The following is a 24129-nucleotide window of genomic DNA, read 5'->3' as shown; positions in this document are numbered from 1 at the left end:
GGAACTACGGTCATTCATCCGACCAGAATACTTTTTCGGCCTATAATTGGCAATATTAGGTACTTTAGCCCTCCTAGGCTCGACCGTATGGACACTATACTCCGGTTCCATCGGAGCCTTTCCTTTCTCATCTCGAGAAGGTCTGGTAGACATACTGTGTATCACTCTTCTAAGTTCAAACTGCCCTGCATTTGCCTGTAACTGTTGCGCTAATAATTGCTGCAACGCATCCTCAAGTAATGCAATCCTGCCAGATAAGGTGTGAACTACTGGGCGCGACACCTGCTGGGTCGGCCGGACTCCTGACTCTACAAGGTCCATCCTGGAAGCTCCTGCTTCTTCCATTCAGGTCAATGGGTGTTTTGTTTTATTTTGTGGTTTTTTTTTTTTAAACACCGCTAGAACACTGTATTTACAAAACAAACTGACAAAATTCAGTGTACTCGCACTTTGACACAATTCCCTATTCTAGGGAATACCTGCAATCCTACATGCACACTGACTAGGCATTTGACAAAGGCATAACCCAAATACCGCTTTTCCCTATACTAGGGAAATTCCTGTAAATCAACTCTGACTGAAGCACACAGGCATATACACAAGTATAGGCTCAAAGACTGTCCACAAATTTTTTTGGAGAAGCCAAAAAAAAATTTCCCGAGTCTGCTACAACTACTAACACATAACACATCTATGGCATCTTCTCCTTCATGTAACCTGGCAACCCACGAAAACCTAATCTGTTTCTAACAAATTAGAAATGATAAAAACAAAGGGGAAAATGGGTAAAGTGCTCCCTGGTCTATGAATTCGATGTTAGGGAACCCCAATCAGATCGTGATTTCTCTGCCTCCTTAGCAAACTGGTGGTTGAATGCCAAACCATTAACCATCCGTTGAGTCTCTGTTCCAAGCAGCGATCGATGACCAACAGTAAACCATAATCCGCTACTGCATCGTCTCTCAAATCGTGATCTTGCGCCATCAACCTACTGGTACCTAGGAACGCAGAAGACCATACGGGCTTCCGCTACGTAGCTCCTCGTCAATCTATTGGATGCTATTCGTCGAAATCTACCCGCTGTATTACGAGTCGCTATATCCTAGAACCAGGAGCAGGTCAAGCCTGTGAGCCTTCGCTGCAACTGTGCTGTCACTCTTGCACCACCGTCAACCAACGGAATCTGCTGACGAATTGCTATGAAGGCAGATCGCTCGACCCTTCAATTCCATTCGCTTCTCAACCCACGAACTCGTAGTCAACCTCTGCGCTACTCTGATGGCAATCTATTCTCTCAGCTGCATGCCAAGCTATTTCGATGTATCTGAGACGGACTGCTCGTGACGTCGCTCCAAGTTTCGTCACAACCTACTACGCTGGTACCGTCTCCAACGCTCTGCATCACGTCACGCTGGCCACCGTGAAGCCTCACGCTATCACTTCCCAAGCTCGCCTTCCCGAGCTCTGATACCAAATGTTACAGACTCTCAACTAACTACTGATAATCACAGGAGCTAGCCCCATAACTTTCCACCCAACCAACCTTGCTGGAGCGTGAGTACACACAGAGAAAATCAAAATTTGAAAAAACATACGTGAAGGTCCCTTCTCATTCTCTCACTAACTCCTACAAGCCCCACCTCCCTAGATGGATCTAAATGCCACATGCCATCATTATAGGGCCTTTCCTAATGCATCTTTTTTTTCCCTTCTCTTGGGATACTTTGAAATCCTTTACCCCCAGGCACATTTCTTACATTAGGCCCTTAGCCCTAAATCCACCTAGTCTGGTGCTATCAACCCTCACCTAGGACCTTGACATTAATTCCCTCTCGATCATTTACATGAAGCGCAAACACATATATTACAAACGTAGATCCTTAGGGAAAATGTCGACTAATTCTTCCGAGGTCATGCCACCTCAACTAGAGCGTAGCAATGATCCTTTCAACACAATAGAGAGTCTTGCCATTATGACATACCTATAAGAGCTTGTGCCAATCATGAGACTTGAGGTCACTAAGATAATAATCCTTTGTAAAAGCTCCCTTTCAACAATGCATGTACCCCATATAATATTCTTGCTCTATAGTAGGAGACAACTAAGATGGCTTTAGTCGTTTCGAGGAAGGGGTTGCACCCATGTCTATGGAAACAAATCAATCAATTAAGGGAGTGAAGAGCAAGTTGAGGTAGGTTTACAAGAAACAATAATAAAACCAAGTTGACCAAATTCTAGTACAATCTTGGTGACCTCATCAAGGTCCTTAAAAATCTAGGCTTGGGCCCAAACGCCAGATGAGTATGATGGGGCTTTGGGCTTTGCAAATGTATTGGTAGGGGTCAAATTATTTGGGCAAAGAAGCTAAGAAAGGTGAACTAATGAGGATCTTTGTCTTCACATATGAGTGCAAGATGTCAAGTGGCAAGGAGTTCATTAATAATAAGAACTGGCGAGGTTGGGGTATATGATGCAATCAAATCAAGAGAAGGTGCAAGGGGAAAAGTTGGGAGCTCACAAAATTGTCCAACGTGAGCTGGCTCTTACACCATTCGCACAATACAACCACACACTTGAAGAGGGACTCCCAATTATCCAATGCAAAGGTAGGTAGGGCTTCTAGTAACTTCAACTATCTAATCTACCATCGAATACAATGCACAATACATAAAACACGTTTTTGTTCATTAGATAGATGGCCTTCGTGCTGCTTCTCTAGTAATAGTGAATTATCCTAGTTCACAAGTTTCTTTGGTAGTGCATTTTAATTTGGCTGCTCTAGGTCCTTGAGTTATCCAGCCACCTCTACTCTTCAACCCTAGGCAAGCTTGGTCTCAGCAGCAAGTATGTCATTCTTACTTGGTGCGTATGAGATGTCACTTCTTCCACCCTTAGGTTTCAAGGTTAAGGGTCCTCTTTCTTCACCATCTTTGGACATCATATCTCAACTTTGGCCTAAAGTAGATTTATAATCATGCTTTTTGAACTCCCCCAGCCATACCCTTCACTATTCTCATGCTCCCTCGCTGGCAATGGTGCCAAATGTTAACTCCTCTTTTGTGGTTTAATACCAATGAACCCTGATCATAGTAGTGCCTGAGAATACTACCCTTTTGTGGTTTAATACCGATGAACCCTGATCATAGTAGTGCCTGAGAATACTACCTAAACCACAGCATGCTCTTCAACATTATAGTAGGAGGGGCTTGATCTTTTGAATCTTTCACATTAATGCATTCTGTGCAAGCCTATGGAATTATAAAATCATACTAATATTAAGGAAATACAGCTTCAAAGCTAAATCCATGCAGTATGTAGGTTCTCCACAGCAGACTTCAGCATGGTACTTTTTGATGCAGTATTTGGTTCTCCCAATGTAGCATACTTCGAAGCCATAGAAGTGCTCAACTAGATTCATTAACTCTGGAAACCACCAAGTCCGTCTCACTGTAGGAAGGTGATTTAACGGATGGCACCTATCACACATGTACAACAGCTACCATGTTCCTTACAGAAAGCAATTGTGACCTTGCCACTTCGGACTTCCTCAAACAATTTAGCCACAAACAATAGCTACCTCTCCACGAGATAATCAAAGGAAAACACATGGAGCAACTAACGGGGGGACTGGGGGAAGAGACTACACCCAGCAATTCAGAAACGAAATGGTTTCCTTGCAGTCACCATGGTCTTTGCGCTCATTAGACCATCAGCATATCCTCAGACGCCAGAGGAATGAGCAAGGAGATATTGGTCAATTTGGATCAAGGCTATTTAAACATGTCCTTGCAACCTGGAAGGTGAAGCCATCTGGCCTTTTGTCGATGCATTGCTGCTGCAAGCTTTGTCTGGGACAGAGGCCAAGCCTTTTAGAGGACAAACCTGGCTGATACCAGCAGAACCAAGATCCCTTATAACAGCAGAACCTCTGTTATAAGGCTGTCCTTAGATTGCCTTCTGATGATTGACCATTGCTGGATCAAGACTGCTGCATCTGATTTATTTGGAAGAGACCAGTGCTTCCAGGCGCTGCCAGGTAAGTTCCCGTGTCTTTTGCATCACCTTTGCCTTGGCTTCCTCTTCATCAAACTTACGCTTGCACTCCTGAAAAAGATCCTGATCCATTTCCAAAAACATTTTTCTTGCATTCGAAGTGAGGCCGTGCACAGCCTGATTCCAATGATTTCTGGTATTCTTTTCTAGGGCAGAAAAGATTAGAGGAAGGATGACAGCTCGATTTTGTGTGACGAGATTTACAATGTGATCTGTATTCCACAAAAATAAAGCCCGCTCTGCAACCTGTAGAGAAAACACAATATGGTATACATAACCAAACTACCTTGATGTGGAAAAGCAGCACAAAGATGCATCCGTTTGTCAATTTTCATGGCCATTATAGTGGAAGGGACACACTGCAAATATAAAGCCTGTTAATGTTACACCAGCACCTTCTATAAATTTAATCTCCTGGCCCCATCTATAATCCCATAACAGAGGACCCCCCCACCCTCCCAAAAATTTAAAATTCCTCCCTTTTCCCATTTTTCATAAAGATGAGCCAAACTGCATGACGGCATGAAATGCAAAATGCATGTTGAAGGATTGAAGCCTCGACTCAGCTTCAAAAACAATTCCGCACCCACTCAGAAAACAGCACAATGAGTAATTCCAATCTCAGCTTAATTTTTAAGATCTTAAAGGAAATAAGGCATTTTATTTGGAAAAACGGCCACTGACAAGAACAGCAGCCCCCAGAATTTTTCCACCCCAAAATCGTGAATCATGATCTTGTACTAAATAACCTAATTCATCCAGATGAGACCAGGCACATGTCCACCTGTGCAAATTCAACAAACAGGTATTCTAGAGAATTATGTTGTTCAAGTGCACATAATCATTTAGAGAATTGCAAAGAAAGCTGCTACGTAAAGAAAGAAGCATAAGAGGACTGATGAAAGCTTAAGGCTGTATTGTTGGGTTTTGTATTGGCATAAGCATATGACCATCTTTTGCAACTGTCAAAGAATGATGTCGGTGCAGTGCCCTTCCTTAGGGAACTGTAGCAATTCACAAGTGCTTGGATTTTGTAGCAAATCTGAATTTCTTGCCTCCTAGGTTTTTAAGTTGGAGTTTACATGGTCACCTCCCCATCTGTGAGCCCCAAAATAAAGAGAGCGTGGGGAAATGTACCAACAGATCTGGTGGTCAGAGAAGAGACAAACAAAGCCGCATTGATTAGGGCTGCCATGCAGCAGTCAGGCAGCAAGTTTAGGACTGCTCCACAGGTTGGGGCTGAGCAGGAATACCCTGCAGACAGGTGCAGCAGAGGTGCAATAGACACGTGAAAGTTCTGGAGCAAATGGCACAGTATTGCAGGTTCTGTAGCAGGTACAGGTTGGCTGGAGCAGGGCCAGCGGTGGACAGTTGCACTGGACGAAACAACAGAGGCAAATTGACACTGCACATGCCTTAAATAGGCCACAGGACTAGTCGAGCCAGTCTGTAACCAATCGGTGACAGACTGATCAGCCAGTCTGTAAAAGTCTACGGACTAGGGCAGGCTCCAGCCTATAAAAGAACCCCTATGGGAGGACACTACTTAGTGCAGTTCTTGAGCAATCTAGTCCACTTCAGGAAGCAGACAAGCAGCCATCTGGTGGGTCCAGAGGAGCGACTGTTTGCAGCAAGAAAAGATCTCAGGTCTTCACATATTCCAGGAGCAAACGAGGGGCAGATCTACCCAGTGTAGAATAGTTGGATAGTGGTGCACAGGAGCAGCAAAAGAATATGGATTCAGGGGACACTTGTGCCTCATCATTGGCTTCCTTCACAACAGCAAGGAGGTCAAGGATCCAGGAGCAAGCACTGCTTACCATAGGCCGCCCAAGGGAGTAACAGGAAGGTGTGATTGCAGCGTGCCATTACGAGGCCCACACAAGCTCTAGGAAAGCAATGCAGTCTGAGTGTTTTGAAGGTTCCATGAGGAGGTGGGAGAACATTTTGGGAGCAACAAAGGTCCACATCTAGTCAGCGCCCTGTTTATAAAGGGTGGCGCACTACCCATCTTTTGAATATGATTTGGTCCACCTTGGACAAATATATATTGATGTTTCTACTCGCTCTTGAGCATTGTTCATTTACTATCTGAACATCTACAGTAGTACACACTAAGGAAAGAAGTTGGATTTGAATTTATATACCTAGATAACTCATCCTCTAAAAAGACAACATAGTGCCATTTAAATCTCACGATAGTCACTCATAAGATTGAAAACCATAAACTCCATCACGCATAGCAGGGACTAGCTATTATGGCATCCCCACTGACGTCATCAGCGCCCAACAATGGGTGTAGACCATAGCATAAAAGTATGCTCTCACACATACAAATCGACACACCCACACATACTTGAGCATCCTTTTATACAAAGTCTTCGTACTAAGCTTCTGTCGGCACTCCAAAGGTGAAGGGCAGACTCATCCATGACGAAGGCTAGCACTAAAGGAGAAGGCTAATCAATAAGTAGTCCAAAATCTCTTCATTCAAGCTACAACTGCTTGTGAAGTCTAAACGATTTCATTTTAGTCTCTCCCAAACGAGCATCTAAATCTAGCTGATAGGGCAACATACCCTTTAAGATAGAAAGGATTAAGAGTATGGTACCATTAAGTGATTCCTTGTTACGCTCAAGTCGAGGTAACATGACCTGGGAAGGGTCAGTCGACATTTTCCTTTAAAGGATCAATGTTTGTATTATAATTGTTTGGGCTTCATGTAAATGATCAAAAATGAATAAAGGTCAAGGTCCTTGGTGAGGGTGACATGGCACTAGACTAGGTGGATCTAAGGCTAAGGGACCTAAATGCATGAAATATGCCTAGGGGCAAATGCTTTCAATGATATCCCAAGAGAGGGGTAAATGATGCATCAAGGAAGGACCCTAAAATGAAGACATGTGGCATACTAGATCCATCTAGGGAATTTTGGGGCTCGTTGGGAATAAGCAAGCTAGAAGCTGAAGCTTTCACGTAATCTGTTTTTTTTTTTTTGATTTTCTGAGAGCTTGCTACCACCGAGGTTGGCTGGGAGGAAAATACTTGTGCCTGTGCCCGTGATTCGACGTAACATTCTAGGAGCAGACAGATTTTCATCTAATACTTGGTATCAGAGCCGCAGGTGATTGGAAAAGGGGGATCACGAGAGGTTTTGGGCTGGCCAGGCGTATGCTTAAGCTCACGGGCTAAGGAGCAAATAATGGTACGAGTTGTTTGCATCATCTGGTTCACATTATACCCAGTAGTTCGTCAACCTTGGAGTTGCGTGTGAAAGGATGGCAGGATCGCGTACAGTCGCAGGTTTATAATTTGGTTACCTTCTGGACTCCTTGGCATCACGGGAAGGGACTAGCTGTTGTAATATTGTGGTATCGTATATTTCGTCGTTGATTTGAAGGTGTGGAAGACGAAAATAGTAAAGCTGAGAAAGTTTGCGTCGTTTAGTTCAGGCCATTAGGTAAGTGTTGATGAGCAGCGCATGACGAGAGCCACTTACGCGATAACTCAGACTTTCTGGTAACTCTTTTCAAAAGCGAGGTTGCTGGAGTTACGACCACCTGCAGAGAGCTACTGTGCTGTCACGGGACTTTCTTGTCATATTTTGCCTGTGATATTTTGTTATTTGGAGATCTCGGTGGCGCACGCATTGGTCACCGCGCACAACGAAAGTAGCCCGTAAGTGGTTCACGTATGATGACTGGTGACTCAATCGAGGTATGGTTGCGTGAGTCTGTCTGCAAGGTTCGTGCGCTGCCATGGACGAATGGTTGGGTTAGCCTGTAGAGACACGTGTATTTGCTGTGATCGAATGTGAAAAGCTTGGTTATATTAGCCGTGACATTTCGTCTGCGTTCACGAAAGCCGATATGGTCAACAATAGCCAAATCGACGTCACATATATGAATTCGATCAAGGAGTCCCGCTGAGAATGATGGAGTGATTTTCAAGGTCAAGTTAATCTCGTCATGCAGCAGAAATATGACCAGGGAGCTTTCTATGCCTTCTAAGCTTTGTTGGAGTATTTGCTTGTTTATTTGCCTCCATGTTTGAGTCAATTTCGATTGAAGGAGTTTTCCCTAGTACAGGGAAAAGTGGTTTTGGTTACAATGTGATATATGCTTGGTTAGCTGTAAATTTGGAAGTTGGACTTTCAAATTGTAATTACAGTTTCAAGCGGTGTATTATTGTTTAAAATAATTTATTTTAAATTTTTTTTAAAGACCCATTGACCTAAATGGAAATAGAAGAAGAAGCTTCTAGGATGGATCCCGTAGAGTCGGGAGTCCGATCAACCTGCAAGTGTCGCGCACAGCAGGTCATACACTATCTGGCAGAATTGCAATGTTAGAGGATGCCTTGCAACAAATTTTAGTGCAACAGTTACAAGCAAATGTAGGACAATCTAAGCTCAGGAAAATGGTGCATAGTATGTCTGCTAGACCATCTCATGAGGAGAAAGGTAAATCTCCGATGGAATCGGAGTCCAGTGTTCGTACGGTCGAGCCTAGGAGGGCTAAGGTGCCTAATATTGCCAATTATAGGCCAGAAAAGTATTCTGGTCGGATGTCTGACCGTAGTTCCAATATCATTGAGACCTGGTTACACAAATGGGACAAGGCATTCGCCATTTGTGAAATCAGGAATGATATGAAGAAAATCCGTGAGGCCACCCATATGTTTAATGAGGCAGCGGATAGGTGGTGGATAAAACAGCAGAAAGATGGAGTAGCATCCACTACTTGAAAGGGGTTTAAAAAGGAATTTAGAAAATACTTCTTACCTCCTGACGAAGCATCCCGAGCTTGGGATCAGTATCGAAACCTTCGTCAGAGAAATTTATCAGTGGCAGAATACACTGATAAGTTCAGAGAAAGTGTAATGAAGGTTGATGAACCCCTAACTTAGTCAATCCAAGTAAAAGATTATGAAAAATTTGGACTAAAAAAGCAGCTCTTCTTGTGGGAATAGGATTGGATAAGGTGAATAAATATGAAATTGAATGATCGGATAAAGATGGAAGTTCGGGCTAAGTATGCGAACACGCTAGATGAAGCAATTGCCATAGCCCTAAACTATGAGGATGCAAAAGGGAACAAGCCAAGTGGGTTTGTGCAGGTTGGAACTCAGTATGGGTACTCGAAGGAAACTAGGTTTAAGAAGAAATGGATTAGCAAAGGGAGTGCCTCACAGCCTAGTGGTCAAGCCAAGCAGGCGAAACCAGTTGAGACTCCTAAATCACGTACCACCATTGGAATGAAAAGAAAAGTAACACCAATGGCAGCCCGGGCTTGGTCGAAGTCTTCTTTGAACCCAAAGCAAAGGGAAAAAGCGAGGAGAGAAGGCTTGTGTTTTGGATGCCTTCAACCTCATCAGTGGAAAGATTGTCCACGAAACAAAGATCGTCGGATGGCTGAGATGGTAGTCTCAGAATGCGACATAGGAATGGAGGGAAGTCCCAGAGCTGAACAGATGCAGATTCAGCTAGCGAGATCTTCTAAAAGGTTAGTACCTTTTTTATTGTGTGTGTCTGTTGCTAAGTGAGTAGTGCACCTGATAATATCATGTCAAAGCCCACAGCAACAGGTTATATAGCCTTTAATGATACGGAGTTAATTAAAATGAAAGGGCAAGTAGCTAATCATGATGTCATTGTGTTGTTTGACTCAGCGTCAACGCACAATGTAATTAACTCCAAGCTTGTAAAGAGGCTGAAAATAAAGACTAGCCCATCTGACTATGCATATACAGTCAGGATGGCAGACTGAAGTATGGGACCAAAGGGTTACCCAGTTGGAGCTTCGAATTCATGACTATGCTGAGAAGCTTGATTTTGAAATGACTAAGCTTGCTCATGCAGACATAGCCCTAGGTAAGGCTTGGCATTCTAGGAAGAATCCAGCCATAGATTGGAAAAAGCACATTTATCAATTCAAGATTAATGATGCGCTGTATGTCTTACGAGGTGAAAAGGATATACCTCAAGGACCGTTGATTTCCGTGATGGAAATTCGAAAAGCTCAAGAAGAGTTTTTATTTCTTTGTATAGCATCGATAGAGCCGGTTGATGATTCTTCGGCTAGCACTGATGTTGCCCAAAATGGAGAGATGGCCAAGCTGGATGATCAAATAGTGTTGGGGTAAAGACACATTGCCACCCCTTTATTAAAGATATGACACCTAATCCTAATAAAACCTATGAGTTTGTGGTGTGGCTCATCACTTCACACCCACATCTTTTGTGTCACTCCTCTCTCTCACTCTCTCCCCGTTGTACTTCTCCCTCATTCTTTCCCTCTCAACTAGTATCAGAGCCTTCATCTCTCCCCCTCCACTCCTGCCTACCACTCCCTCTACCCCTTCCTCTCCCCTCGGGCCTCATGCCCTCAGCAACGGCAACAGCGAGCTCGGCCGCGAGCAGCAACGCGGGGTAGCGCGGGCAGCAGCGCGGGGTAGTACGAGCAGCAGCGCGGGGTAGCGCGGGGCAGCACGGGGCAGCGTGCGTGCGGGCAGAGCAGGGCGGCGCGGAGCAGCGCCAGCAGCTGCAACAGCAGCAGCTAGCAGCAGCTACCCGCTACCAAGCGGGCGCAGCCAGTGCGCAGCACCGGCACGCACCCAGGCAGCACACGGGGCAGCCGTACGAGAGCGTCCCGTACAGCCATCCGTACTGTCCGTACGGAAGCCGTACAGGTACCTGTCGAAATTTTTTTTCCTCTGTTCTGGGATTTCGTACCCTGCGCAGGTACAGCAGGTACAGAAATTTTGTCTTGGGGAAGAAAGAAAAGGAGAGAGCACTCTGCTCTTCATTCCCGGAATTTTTTCAGTTCTCAAAACTGTGTTTTTGAGGTACAGCAAGTACACTCTTGTCCCTCGTGCTTGAGGTGACTAGTGCCACAATTGTGTGGTGGTTGCACAGTTATCTTGTTAAGGGAAGGTCATATGCCTTGACTTTGCAGAGGGCTTTTATGCTTTTGCTGAGTGCAAATCAAGGGCTTTTGCCTGGAAGTTTATGCAGTGTATGCCTTGAGGCAGTGTGGAGCCAGGGAGCCCACATTGGTCTTGTTTCCGCAGTGTATTTAGTGACATTTCTGCAGGTCACATTTTGTGTACGACACCTTGAAAAATCTCAGTTGAGCCACGCTTGGCCAGGGCGCATCGAGTTTACTCGGTCCCTAACTGTCCATCGTTGACAGTGCTCAAAAGATTTTCTCTTCAGTGTTTGTACGTTGGGATCTGTGTTGTTATTGTGTACACAGGGCTGTTTATGCATTGCATTGTCAGGTGAAAGTGCCAGGAGAGCGCTGTATTTTGTATGCTACCTCAGTGTTGAGGTGTTTTTTTCACTTGATACAGGTGTCAAATCAAGGGGCTTTTGCCCAGATTTTGCTTGAGAGCACTTGAGTTATTGTTTGAGACCTTCAAATGCCTTTTATCCCCTTGGCAGAAGGGTGATTGCTTGGGATTTGTCCCATTTTCTGTTGCAGGTTTGTGACAGGCTGAAGTGTCTGGAGCCTCTTTTCAGTGAACAAAACAGTGTATGACAAGTGGTTTATGCATATAAAATCAGTGCAATACCTCATCTGAGGTGGGAAAAGTGTCCAGGACAGCAGTGTTTTGTGCTTCGTCAGCTGATGATGCACAGTTAAAGCACTTGTGGAACAGCTGCAGCATTCTGAAATTACTGTTTTATGCCTATTTGAGCACGGTACAGTGTGTCAGAAGGTACAGTAACTGGAGGGAAATTTTTCTGTTTTGCTGCAGATTTTTTGACAGTAAAAACAGCACTATTGTGAGTGCTCCTGGCTCTTGATAGAGCAGGTTTTTCTGAGAAATCAGAATTTTATTCAGTCATTTTTTACTTACAGGGAGTCAGGTACTTTCCTTATCTGATATGGCATCAGGGGGAAGTGAATCATCAATTCTGAACATAAAGAAATTGGAAGGGGCACACAATTATGCATTATGGGCAGAACAGTGTTTGAATGTACTTCTGCTAAAGAAGATTTCTAAGCCCATAAGGGTGAAGGGTGTCAAGCCATCTAGGATGTCAGATCATGAGTGGGAGGAGCTAGATTTGTCCGCAAGGGCTGCTATCATGCTTACTCTCAGTGATTCTCTTGTGTTCAATGTTCAGGCTGAAAAGACCTCTTATGGCCTATGGCAGGAAGGTACAGCTATGACCTCACACTTGAGTGAGTTCAATGCCATCTTTACACAGCTGATTGCACAGGGGTTGAACCTTGATGAGGAGTTCAAGGCTACTTTCTTGTTGTGTACCCTCCCTGAGAGTTGGGACACTTTCAAGACCACCCTGTCTAATTCAAATGTCACTCTTATATATGCTGATGTAGAGAGCTCTCTCCTTGGGGAGGAGATGAGCAGGAAGAATAATGCGGGCAGCAAGTCTTCAAATGCTTTGCAGGTACAAGAAAGAGGCAGGACTCAGCAGAAGGGGAGATCTGCTAGTAAGTCCAAATCCCGCAGTCAGTCCCGTGGCAAAAAGGATATTGAATGCTTTTATTGTGGCAAGAAGGGACATGTGAAGTCTAAGTGCTTCAAGTTTATACGGGATCAGAAAGCCAAGAAGGATGAGGCAAAGGATGCAGGCAGTGGAAGCAAAGGCAAAGGCAAGGCCAAGGTAGATGACTTGGATGCAGTGAATGTTGCAGCAGAAGACAGTGAAAGTGACAGGCATGATGTTTTATGCTCTTCTGCTGTAATTGCACATACTTTGGTTATTGATGGCCATGACATGCACACCTGGCTCTTGGATTCAGGTGCTTCTTTTCATGTTACTCCTCATAGGGAGTGGTTTACTTCCTACACAGGTACTCATGGAGTTGTTCACCTTGGGAACAACTATGCATGTCAGATTGCAGGGATTGGCAGTATACAGATAGTATTCCCTGATGGACGCATATTTATGCTTGATGGTGTTCGCCATGTGCCACAAATCAAGAAAAATCTGATTAGCACTGGCTTGTTGGATGACAGTGGTTACCACACCACATTTGGGGATTCCAAATGGGTGATTACTGATGGCCAGGTTGTAGTGGCTGAGGGTTATAAGAGTGATACCTTGTACCCTCTTTATGTTTCCAGTGTAGGTAATCATGTTGTTGCCATAACCGAGCTGCCGAAGGTTTCATTGTGGCATAGCCGGTTGGGACACATGTCCGTTAAAGGAATGCAAGAACTGTCACGTTTGGGTTATCTGCCGTCTCTTTCTTTTTCAGATTTGCCTACTTGTGATCATTGCATATTTGGCAAGCATTCTATGACTCCTCATAAGAGGAGAACTCCCCAAAATAGAGCACCGCTTGATCTAGTGCACACTGATTTGTGTGAGATGCCACAGCTATCACTAGGGGGTGCAAAGTATTTCATTACTTTTATTGATGATGCCACACGCAAAGTGTGGGTCTATTTCTTGAAGCATAAGAGCGATGCCTTAGATGCTTTCAAGAAGTTTGTCGCTCAGGTTGAGAATCGGACAGGTCGCAGGCTGAAATGCCTCAGATCCGATAATGGGGGTGAGTATGTGTCAAATGCTTTTGTACAGTTTTGCGAAGCTAAGGGCATTAAACGGGAACTCACAGCCCCTCATAATGCATCTCAAAATGGTGTAAGTGAGCGGATGAATCGAACTATTCAGGAGAAGGTTCGATGTATGTTGTCTTATGCTGCATTGCCCCATGGCTTTTGGGCAGAAGCCGTGCAAACAGCAGTTCACATAATTAACAGGTCGCCGAACAAGGCTTTGGAGTTGAAAGTACCAGAAGAGGTGTGGTCTGGCAAGCCACCTTCATATAAGCACTTACGTGTGTTTGGCTGCGAGTGCTTTGCTCATATACGCAAAGAACTGCGCACCAAACTGGAGCCAAAGTCTTCCAGATGCATCTTTATGGGTTATGGTGACGAAGGTGAAATGGGGTACAGGTTATGGGATCCCGTTAAACGGAAGATTATACGCAGCAATGATGTCATCTTTAAAGAGGATAGTGTACACAAAGAACCCGTGCAACCTGTGGAATACAGGAGGGTTATTTATGATGATGTCGGACAGCAAAGAATGCCCATTTATATGCAGCAGCAGGCTGCTGCAGATAACCCTGTTCAAGAGGGTATACAGGCTGAAAATCAGCCAGATAATTTTGCCAATGATGCACCACTGGATATGCCAGCAAATGGGGCTGTAGAACAGCCAAATATGTGGTACAGCCACCCGTCATGCATGACGAACAGGCTAGACAGCAGCCTAATCCGGAACATTTTGTTAGGAGGAGCACCCGTGTACAACGGCCTCCTAACAAGTTTGTTCCAGGAGCCAATAATGTGGCTGATTTTATCATGCTGACAGATTGTGGTGAGCCTTCCAGCTTCAAGGAAGCTATGGGAAGAACAGAGAAAAGGAAGTGGGAGAAAGCCATGCAGTCAGAAATGGACTCCCTACTTCAAAATGACACATGGGACTTGGTGCAGCTACCAGTAGGCAGAAAGGTTTTGCCATGCAAGTGGGTTTACAAAGTCAAAGTGGATTCAAATGCTTTACCGAGGTATAAGGCCAGATTGGTTGCCAAGGGATTTAAGCAGGAGAAGGGCATTGACTTTGATGAGATCTTTTCCCCTGTAGTCAAGATGACTACTTTGAGAGCAGTGTTAGCTCTTGTTGCTCATGAGGACATGGATTTATGTCAGATGGATGTGAAGACTGCTTTTCTTCACGGAGATCTCCATGATGAGATCTATATGAGTCAGCCAGAGGGATATGCTGTTAAAGGGAAAGAGCAGCTTGTGTGTAAGCTCAAGAGGAGCTTGTATGGACTCAAGCAGGCACCAAGAGAATGGTACAAGAAGTTTGATGCCTTCATGCAGTCCCAAGGGTATCATAGGTGTGAGACCGATCATTGCTTGTACACCAAACGGGCAAAGGATGGCAGTTTGATGCTACTCATTCTATATGTGGATGACATGCTAATTGCCAGTAAATCTCAGCATGAGATTAGTGCTTTGAAGAAACAACTGCATAAGTCTTTTGACATGAAAGACTTGGGTGATGCAAACCATATTCTTGGCATGCGGATTACTCATGACAGGTCCAAGGGACTTTTGTTTCTGTCACAGAAGGAGTACATTGACAAAGTACTGCAGAGGTTTAAAATGGAGGGGGGGAAGTCTATTAGTACCCCGTTGCCTCCACATTTAAAACTCAGCAGTAAGGACAGCCCCAGATCAGATGATGATAAGGCTGAAATGGCCAAGGTTCCGTATGCATCTGCAGTTGGTTCTTTAATGTATGCCATGGTTGCCACTCGTCCGGATATTGCTTTTGCCGTGGGAGTCATCAGCAGGTATATGGCAAATCCAGGCAAGCGGCACTGGGAAGCAGTGAAAGGTGTCTTGAGGTATCTCAAGGGTACCAAAGACTTGTGCATATGCTATGGTAGGCAGGATGCATTGGTGCATGGTTTTACAGATTCAGACTATGCAGGGAATGCAGATAACCGGAAATCTACTACCGGTTATATTTTCACATTTGCAGGAGGTGCTATATCATGGGTGTCTCAATTGCAGAAATGCGTTGCACTGTCAATTACTGAAGCTGAATATGTTGCATCCACTGAGGCTTGCAAGGAAGCAATATGGCTTACTCGACTGGTGGGAGATTTGGGCATTACAGGAGATATGCCAGTTTTGCATTGTGATAGTCAGAGTGCTATCATGTTGGCAAAGAATCCGGTCTTTCATCAAAAGACCAAGCACATAGATGTGAAATATCATTTCATCAATCGAAGACAAGCGACTTGAGCTTGTGAAGGTACATACTGATGATAATCCTGCAGATTTGCTCACTAAGAGCTTGCCTACAGAGCGGTTTGCACATTGCCGCCACATCATGGGATTAGGATGAGACCATTCTTATTTTATGGTCCTGTATACAGTAACTGTATATTGCTGTAATTTTTATTCTTTTCTCCCCTTTAGGCACATTGGCCTTTAGGTGGGAGGTTGTTGGGGTAAAGGCACATTGCCACCCCTTTATTAAAGATATGACACCTATGACTGTCTTAAGACAGTCATAGGGTGAAAAACCTAATCCTAATAAAACCTATGAGTTTGTGGTGTGGCTCATCACTTCACACCCACATCTTTTGTGTCACTCCTCTCTCTCACTCTCTCCCCGTTGTACTTCTCCCTCATTCTTTCCCTCTCAAATAGTTGAGGAGTTCTCTGATTTTTTTAGGGATGAGCTACTTTATGGCTTACCTCCAGAGCGGAATATTCAGCATAAGATTGAACTAATCCCAGGGGCAGAACCTGTAAATAGACCTCCCTATAGGTTGAGTTTTACCGAAGAAGCGGAGGTACGAAGACAACTGGAAGAATACCTCAAGTTGGGACAGATTCAACCAAGTTTCTCACCTTTTGCTTCGCCAGTGATATTAAAGAAGAAGAAAGATGATACTTTTCGTCTTTGTATAGATTACAGAGCATTGAATAATATCACTATTAAGCACAGGTATCCAATGGCTCGAATCGATGATTTGCTAGATGCATTACATGGAGCCGTAATTTTTAGTAAGATAGATCTTAAATGTGGCTACCATCAGATCCGTATTAGAGCCGAGGATGTGCATAAAACCGCTTTTAGAAGCAGGTTTGGACATTATGAGTTTTTGGTAATGCCCTTTGGACTTACCAATACTCCAGCTACATTCGTCATGCTTATGAACGATTTACTACGTCCCTATATCGGAAAGTTTGTAGTACATTTTATTGACGATATTCTGGTATTCAGTAAAAGTATTACTGAGCATCATGAACACTTAAGTATAGTGTTCAATACTTCGAGGAAAGCCAGTCTTTATGTAAATAAAAAGAAAACTATACTGTGTATGGTAAGACTTGAATATTTAGGATTCATAATTACTCTTGAGGGGGTAGAAATGGATCCAAAGAAAGTGGCTGCGATTCTAACTTGGCCAATCCCTCAGAGTTTGATCGCTTTGCGATCATTCTTGGGATTTGTCTAATTTTATCGAAGGCATATCAAAGGATATTCTGAAATAGTATCGCCATTCATTGATCTGAACTCAAATAAAGTACCTTTTATATGGGGACAGAATCAACAAGAAAGTTTTAACACCATAAAACAAGCTGTGGTCTCAGAACCGGTGTTAAAAATAGTTGATCCCCAGAAACCGTTTTTCCTTGAAACCGATGCAAGTGGCATTGCGGTAGGAGCAGTTCTCCTCCAAGAGAAAAGGCTAATAGCCTTTGAAAGCAAGAAGCTTTCTCCCTCTCAACGAAATTGACCAACTCATGAATTAGAGTTGTATGTTGTTGTCCATGCTCTGAAAACATGGAGATATTATTTGTATGGATCAAAGTTTTATGTTGATGTTGATCATGATACTCTAAAACATTTTTGTAAACGACCTGACTTGAGAGGCCGCCAAGCTAGGTGGGTAGAACTCATGCAGGAGTTTAACTTGACGATTCAGTACCGAAGAGGGAAGGATAATAAAGTTGCTAATGCGTTGTCACGCATTATGCATAACATGAGTTTCACGATATTAGAGTGTTAGAATTATTGCTATAATTTAGCACTGACCAATGTAATGTAATAAGTAGGTTAGGAGCACTTTTTCCTCACTTGGAGGTTTTTCCCCCTAACCACAATTAGTTCACTAACTACGGTTAGTGAAGGATAAGGTTTTGTCACTTAGACAAAACCTATCACTCTATTCAGTTGTACACACTCATCTAATTGCAACTATCGTTTTCAGCTCTCTCACTCTCCTACTCTTACTCTCACATTTGCTCTCTCCCCTTCTTCCAGTGATGTCTTTGAGGGGTTACTACCCATTGCCTTGGATTCCCCTGCTGATATATCTGATGAAAATCAAAATTTTCAGATACCTCCACATGCTCCGATTCAGCCACAGGATGTCATACCACCTCCACAAGCCATGGAAGAGGTTGTTCAGCAAGAAATTGTAGATATACATGCAGCAAAAACAGTCCCAAATTGGCTGTTACACACTCTCAGGGAGAGTAAAATTGATGCTCCATTACCTGGCAGAACTCGGAGTGCAATAAGGCATGGGGGAGGTGCTCTTTCAGTTGAATCAACTTATGCAGGTACTCTTCTTGATGAGGAGGAACCTGAGACATTTGAAGAGGCACAAGATAATGTGCATTGGATGAATGCCATGCACGATGAGTTGCAGTCCATTCAAAAAAATCAAACATGGGAAGTTATCGATTTGCCACCAAGTAAACATGCCATAGGTACACGGTGGGTTTTCAAAGTTAAAAGAAAGCCAGATGGCACCATTGACAGGTACAAGGCAAGGCTGGTCGCAAAAGGATATGCTCAGAAAAAGGGCATAGACTATGAGGAGACTTTTGCTCCTACATCCAGAATGACAACCCTCCGGTCAGTTATCGCAATGGCTGCAAATTTTCAATGGAATGTTCATCAGTTAGACATAAAAACAGCCTTCCTTAATGGAGACTTGTTGGAAGAGGTTTATGTCAAACAACCTCCAGGCTTTGAAATTTCAGGAAATGCACTTAAGGTATGCAAGCTCAATAAAGCTTTGTATGTACCTTTGTAAGACTAGAATAAGTCCAATCATACAAATTTAGAATTTTTTGTTGTTCTAAAGATCAAAAATCTACAAAGAAAATAAAAGAGAAAATGAAAGAGAAGAAAAAAGAGGTAAACAAAAACTTTTATGAAAAGCAAAAGGAAGACATACTTAGCAAGCAAAGCAACACTTATGTCGTCATCAGTGCCCAAGCATAAGCAGCTATACTGGGTTTCTAAAGACCCGCGGAGTCTCTTGGGCAAACCCAGTGCTTGCTAAAATACGTCAAATAAACAAAAGAGAATGAAAACAAGAAATAAAGAAGAAACGAAGCAGGTTACTTAAGCAAAAATAAACAAGCAAGTCAAGAAACAAAAACTTCCAAAAAACTAAAAACTCTCTCTCTCTCTCTCTCTCTCTCTCTTATTTAAAACATAAAAAGTTAAAAGGCACTTTACACTTATGTCTCGTTTCTGCAAAGAGGCAAAAATACATTTCTAACTTAGAAAGCACAAGTATACTCAAACAAACTCTCTTTTGAAACTAAAAGAAAAACGGGCTATTCAGCTCCCCGCTTTTTGTTTTCAGCTTAAGTTCAATCATTCTAAACAAACCTAAGGCCGAAACACCATAGATAAAAGACTTCATATCTAAGAATGTGCGAACTTTTTTCATTATTTTCCTTGGATTATACCTCTTGTGTAATAGTAAAGTGATCAAATTACTACAATGAGTGATAAAAGACTCCTTAGTTGTACAAAGGCGGGAAAATCTATGGAATTGGGAAGAAATGACTCCATATTTTGCCAAATCAGAAATGTTTGAGTCAATGTGAGGCATTTTTATAATGTGTAAACCACTATATTCAGGTTGTTCACGTTTATCGTATATATCAACCTCTAATCCTATGGTAGATTGAGAAAGTCTAAGATCTAAGAAAACACAAGAATCCCCTTTTGAAGTGCAGTTCAGTTCACAAGAGTCACGAGCATAGATTCCTTCTCCAAAAGCTCTAGCGTTTTTGTACATAAAGTCTTGAAAGTTAGGAACATCTGGTACAAATAAATCATCTATAAAACGCCTAACTTGACTAAGCTTATGTAAAATGATAGGGCAGGTATTGATAGAAATAAGACGTTGCATAAACTCAAATTCATAAGTGAAAAGATAAAAGTTTGCTAAAAAGACCGGCACAATTAGTGCCCATGGGGATTCCTATAACTTGTTGAAACAAAGAATCACCTATTGTGATGTAAAGATTATCTAAAAGAAAATCTATCCAAGAGCAAACATCTTCTACACTTACTACCTTTGTGTATCTTTTCTTTTTAGAACCTATGTCACGATCTTTATTTTTTAGCCACAAAAAGTCAAAGCATAAGGCTGTTTTCTCAACTTTTAGCACTTTGCATCTATCTTTGTCAAATCTCAGCTTGAAAACTTCAGCCACTAGCTTTTTAATTCTAAACTTCAGGTCTTCCAGCTCAATCTTTGTGTAAAGCGTCGTAAAATCATAGGTTTGAAGGAGAATAGGAGACTCTTTTTCCTGAATGCTTCGAGAGGAATTAAAAAATTTTACAACAGAAATCACTCCTACAGAGTCATTTAAAATCCAGCTTGAGTTCGAGGGGACATCTGCCTCTTTTAATAAGTCCCTCCAAAGTTCATGGACACTAGGCAACATGGCTTTGAAGCAGTAGCTTAGCCATTTAGAGATATTCGTCAAAGTAGTCTCACAAGCAGCTGCAATAAATCTTGGCTTTTTTGGAGTTTTGTGAAACTTCCAAGCAGCACAAAGAAAAGGTATGCTTGGATTGCAAACAAACCCAGAAGACTTGCAAAAACTCTGATGTTTTGAGATCAAATCTTTTGAGAAACTAAGGCGGGGGCGTAAGTTTTGGCAGACGAGTTCACTTCTCTCAAAAGACATTCTAAGTAAAACTTTTTGCAAATAAAAACAAAGTTATTGGAACATTTGTCCACATAAGAAATGACAAAATTCCTATGGAATTTTCGAAGAAGAGTTTCATCTTCTTTCGAAAGATGGTTACTTTTCTTTGAGCAAATAACCGAAGGGACTTCTTCTAGTTTCAAAGTAACTTTCTTCAAAATCTTCCCCTTCCATTCTGATAAGATATTTTTAACTCCTAAACATTCTTCTAATTGCAAAACAAACTTTGAGATTCCCTTATCGATAGCTTTTAAAAGGCAAGACTCTTTAAAAGAGTACAATCGAAATTTTTGCCTTTCATGAAAAGGTCTCTTAGGTTACTAGAAAGCAAAATTGAGGTATCAGTTGTGACTACATGTCCTAAATCAGCATCAATAAAGCTTTGGAATCTCTTACTTTTACAACAACAAGGTTCTTTAAGGATAGAAGATTTTGAATGCTCTGAAAGCCTTTTACCTATCTCTCCATAGTTGAAAGCCTTTTGTCCTAAAGTTTTTACATACTTCCAAGCTACTACTGGATGCTTCCAAATTCTTCTCACAAAATGAGGGAGAGAATCCATTACTTCAGGAGACTTCAAAATGGAGTTTAAGCCTATCTTGTCAAGTGAGGGAGAAGTAAAAATACAAATCAAGAGTTCCTTATTTAGATAGACTTCTTTGCTTTAAAATGAAGCTTTTACTTTTAAGAAGCGATCCAACGAAGTTTTAAGTTGTATATAATGGAGCTTATTTAGATTCAAATCCTCAAAAGAGAAGTTTTCCAAGGTGTATTGAAGTTTAAAAAGAACTTTGACATTATATTTTTCAAAAACTTTTATTGAAAAAAGACCCAGTGACATTAATCTATCTAGGTAGAGTAATCTTCTTTTATAGTCTCGAGAAGCAAAAACTCTTGGAACTGAGGAAGTTAAAGGAACTAAAGGAGGAGGAAGTGGAGGAAGAGGAAGTGAGGGAGGCAACTCACGAACTACATGTGAGATTGCAGGAGAGCTAGGACAACCTCGTAACATAACTTTAGGTTTCCATACGATGTTAGGTGTATGACTATGTTGGTAATGATGAATGTTAAAGGGCTTGATATGAGTTCTCCACATCAAAGGGTTCTTTTTAAAGCTTTGTATGGGCTGAAACAAGCCCCACGTGCATGGAATGCAAATATTCATGCCTTTCTGACCAGCAAGGGGCTGCACAACAGTCCAACTGAAAGCACCCTCTACATCAAGAAGGATGGGGGGGATATTTTAGTCATCATTCTTTATGTAGATGACTTACTGCTCACAAGGTCAAATGAAGATAATATTGCAGATTTTAAAGCTGAATTACAGACCACTTTTGACATGTCATATTTGGGGCTGCTACACTTTTATTTGGGGATCCAGTTCACTCAAGAGCAAAGTGGCATCGGTATGTCTCAATCCAAGTATGTGCAAAAACTCTTGGACAGATTCAACATGCAGGATTGTAAGCCCATAGCTACTCCCATGGAGCCGGGACTGAAGCTTACAATGCATGAAGCAGGTGAATCATTTGATGTCACACTCTACAGTCAGGCTGTTGGATGCCTCATTTATCTCTGCAATACACGACCTGATATTCAGTTTGCAGTTTCTCAGGTGAGCAGATATATGCACAGCCCAAAGACTATGCATTGGCAGGCTGTAAAACGCATCTTCCGTTATTTGCAAGGTACCAAGTCTTTTGGCTTGATGTTTCCCAAGGGGGGTGACTTGCAGATGCATGCCTCCAGTGACTCAAATTGGGCTGGAGATTATGACACTAGGCAGTCCACAAGTGGCAATTGTTTCTTTTTGGGCAAAGCTTGTATTTCTTGGTTGAGCAAGAAACAATCTATAGTGGCTACCTCTTCATGTGAAGCTGAGTATAGGGCAGCTTTCACAGCGTTAGTTGAATGTGTTTGGCTGCGTCGTTTATTTGCTGATCTTCATCTTTCATTGGAGGGTCCTTCTCCAATTCTCACTGATAGTCAGAGTGCTATTGCAGTGGCAAAGAATCCTGTGTTTCTCGCACGAAGCACATTGAGGTTCACTATCACTACGTCAGAGAGAAGTTGCATGCAGGAGAGATCAGCATGATCTATGTGTCAACACATGACAATGTTGCAGACATTTTCACCAAAGCACTTCCACATGAAAAGTTTGAGGCATTTCGCAGTGCCCTGAACTTATCTCCTTTTGGTGATTGATCATTTCCTTGTACAAGACATTGGCACTGCAAGGGGGTGTTAAAATTATTGCTATAATTTAGCAGTGACCAATGTAATGTAATAAGTAGGTTAGGGGCACTTTTCCCTCACTTAGAGGTTTTTCCCCCTAACCACAGTTAGTTTACTAACTACGGTTAGTGAAGGATAAGGTTTTGTCACTTAGACAAAACCTATCACTCTATTCAGTTGTACACACTCATCTAATTGCAACTATCGTTTTCAGCTCTCTCACTCTCCTGCTCTTGCTCTCACTTTGCTCTCTCCCCATCTCACAAAAGAGTGCCCTAATGACCGAGATTAGAGAAACTCAAAAGGTGGACGAGTTCGTCCAGAGCCTTTGGCCTAAGACTCATGTATTAAAACCCGAGGAAAAGGATGACCTGGCATCCAGAAAAGGCCAAACTTATGCAAGATATGCCATAAGGGATGGTATGCTGAAAAGAAATGGCAAGGTAGTAATACCTAATCAGAATGATCTCAGACAAAGAGTCATTCAACAATGCCATGATAGCCCATGTGCGGGACATCTAGGAGTTGAGAGACATATGATCTCGTGAGACGAGAATTCTTTTGACCAAAGATGAAAAAGCATATTCATGAATATGTGACATGTTGTTTTTCGTGTCAGGTAAGTAAGGCAGAGCAGGTGAAGCCACCCGGACTTTTACAGCCCTTGGAAATACCACTAGGTAGGTGGGAGAGGATTTCCATGGACTTTATTGCCTACGATACAAGGTGGATATGGTTCTATCCTTGTGGTGGTTGATCGTCTTACCAAGATGGCTCACTTCATTCCAACTAGAGAGTCTGTTAGTGCCCCGCAAGTGGTGGATTTGTTTATTAGACATATATTTCGTTTGTATGAATTACCTAAATCCATAGTGTCAGACAAAGATGTCAAATTTACCGGTCATTTTTGGACTGCGGTATTTGAGATACTAAGGACTGAGTTGGGAATGAGTAGTGGGGATCATCCAGAAACGGATGGTCAGACGGAAAGAACCAACCAAATTTTAGAGAAAATGCTTAGAGCATATGTGTCATTGAGGCAGCATACATGGGACAAGTGGTTGCCATTGTTAGAATTTGCCTACAATGATAGAAAACATTCCTCTACAGAGTTCAGTCCGTTTGAACTGAACTATGGTTATAGACCAACGAATCCAACTATAGTTGGAGTACCTCAGAAAGTGCCTAGTACCGCGAACTTTGTGGTTCAGATGTGGGAGATGCTAGCACTTGCGAGAGCAAACATCCGCCAAGCTATGGATAGAGCTAAGGCGTATGCGGATGAAAACCGA

At 42.6% G+C, this 24129-nt stretch overlaps 1 protein-coding gene across 1 annotated transcript in view; it reads right to left on the bottom strand.

The window, feature by feature from the left end:
- Positions 1-3296: 3296 nt before the first annotated feature.
- The window catches only part of LOC147903804 (serine/threonine protein phosphatase 2A 59 kDa regulatory subunit B' eta isoform-like), a 47080-nt gene continuing 26247 nt past the window's right edge, over positions 3297-24129 (bottom strand). The window contains exon 2 of the mRNA XM_087401395.1: positions 3297-4300. Coding sequence (XP_087257521.1) covers positions 4001-4300 — 300 coding nt within the window. The 3' untranslated portion in view covers positions 3297-4000. The remainder of the gene's footprint in view (positions 4301-24129) is intronic.

This window comes from Dipteris shenzhenensis, chromosome 3 (assembly GCF_047967505.1).
Source record: "Dipteris shenzhenensis isolate YYH24624 ecotype China chromosome 3, Dip_SZ_1.0, whole genome shotgun sequence".
In the NCBI taxonomy this organism is placed as follows: domain Eukaryota; kingdom Viridiplantae; phylum Streptophyta; class Polypodiopsida; order Gleicheniales; family Dipteridaceae; genus Dipteris; species Dipteris shenzhenensis.
The sequence above is the reverse complement of the archived record's forward strand: the minus strand, read 5'-3'. Positions and strand labels throughout refer to the sequence as shown.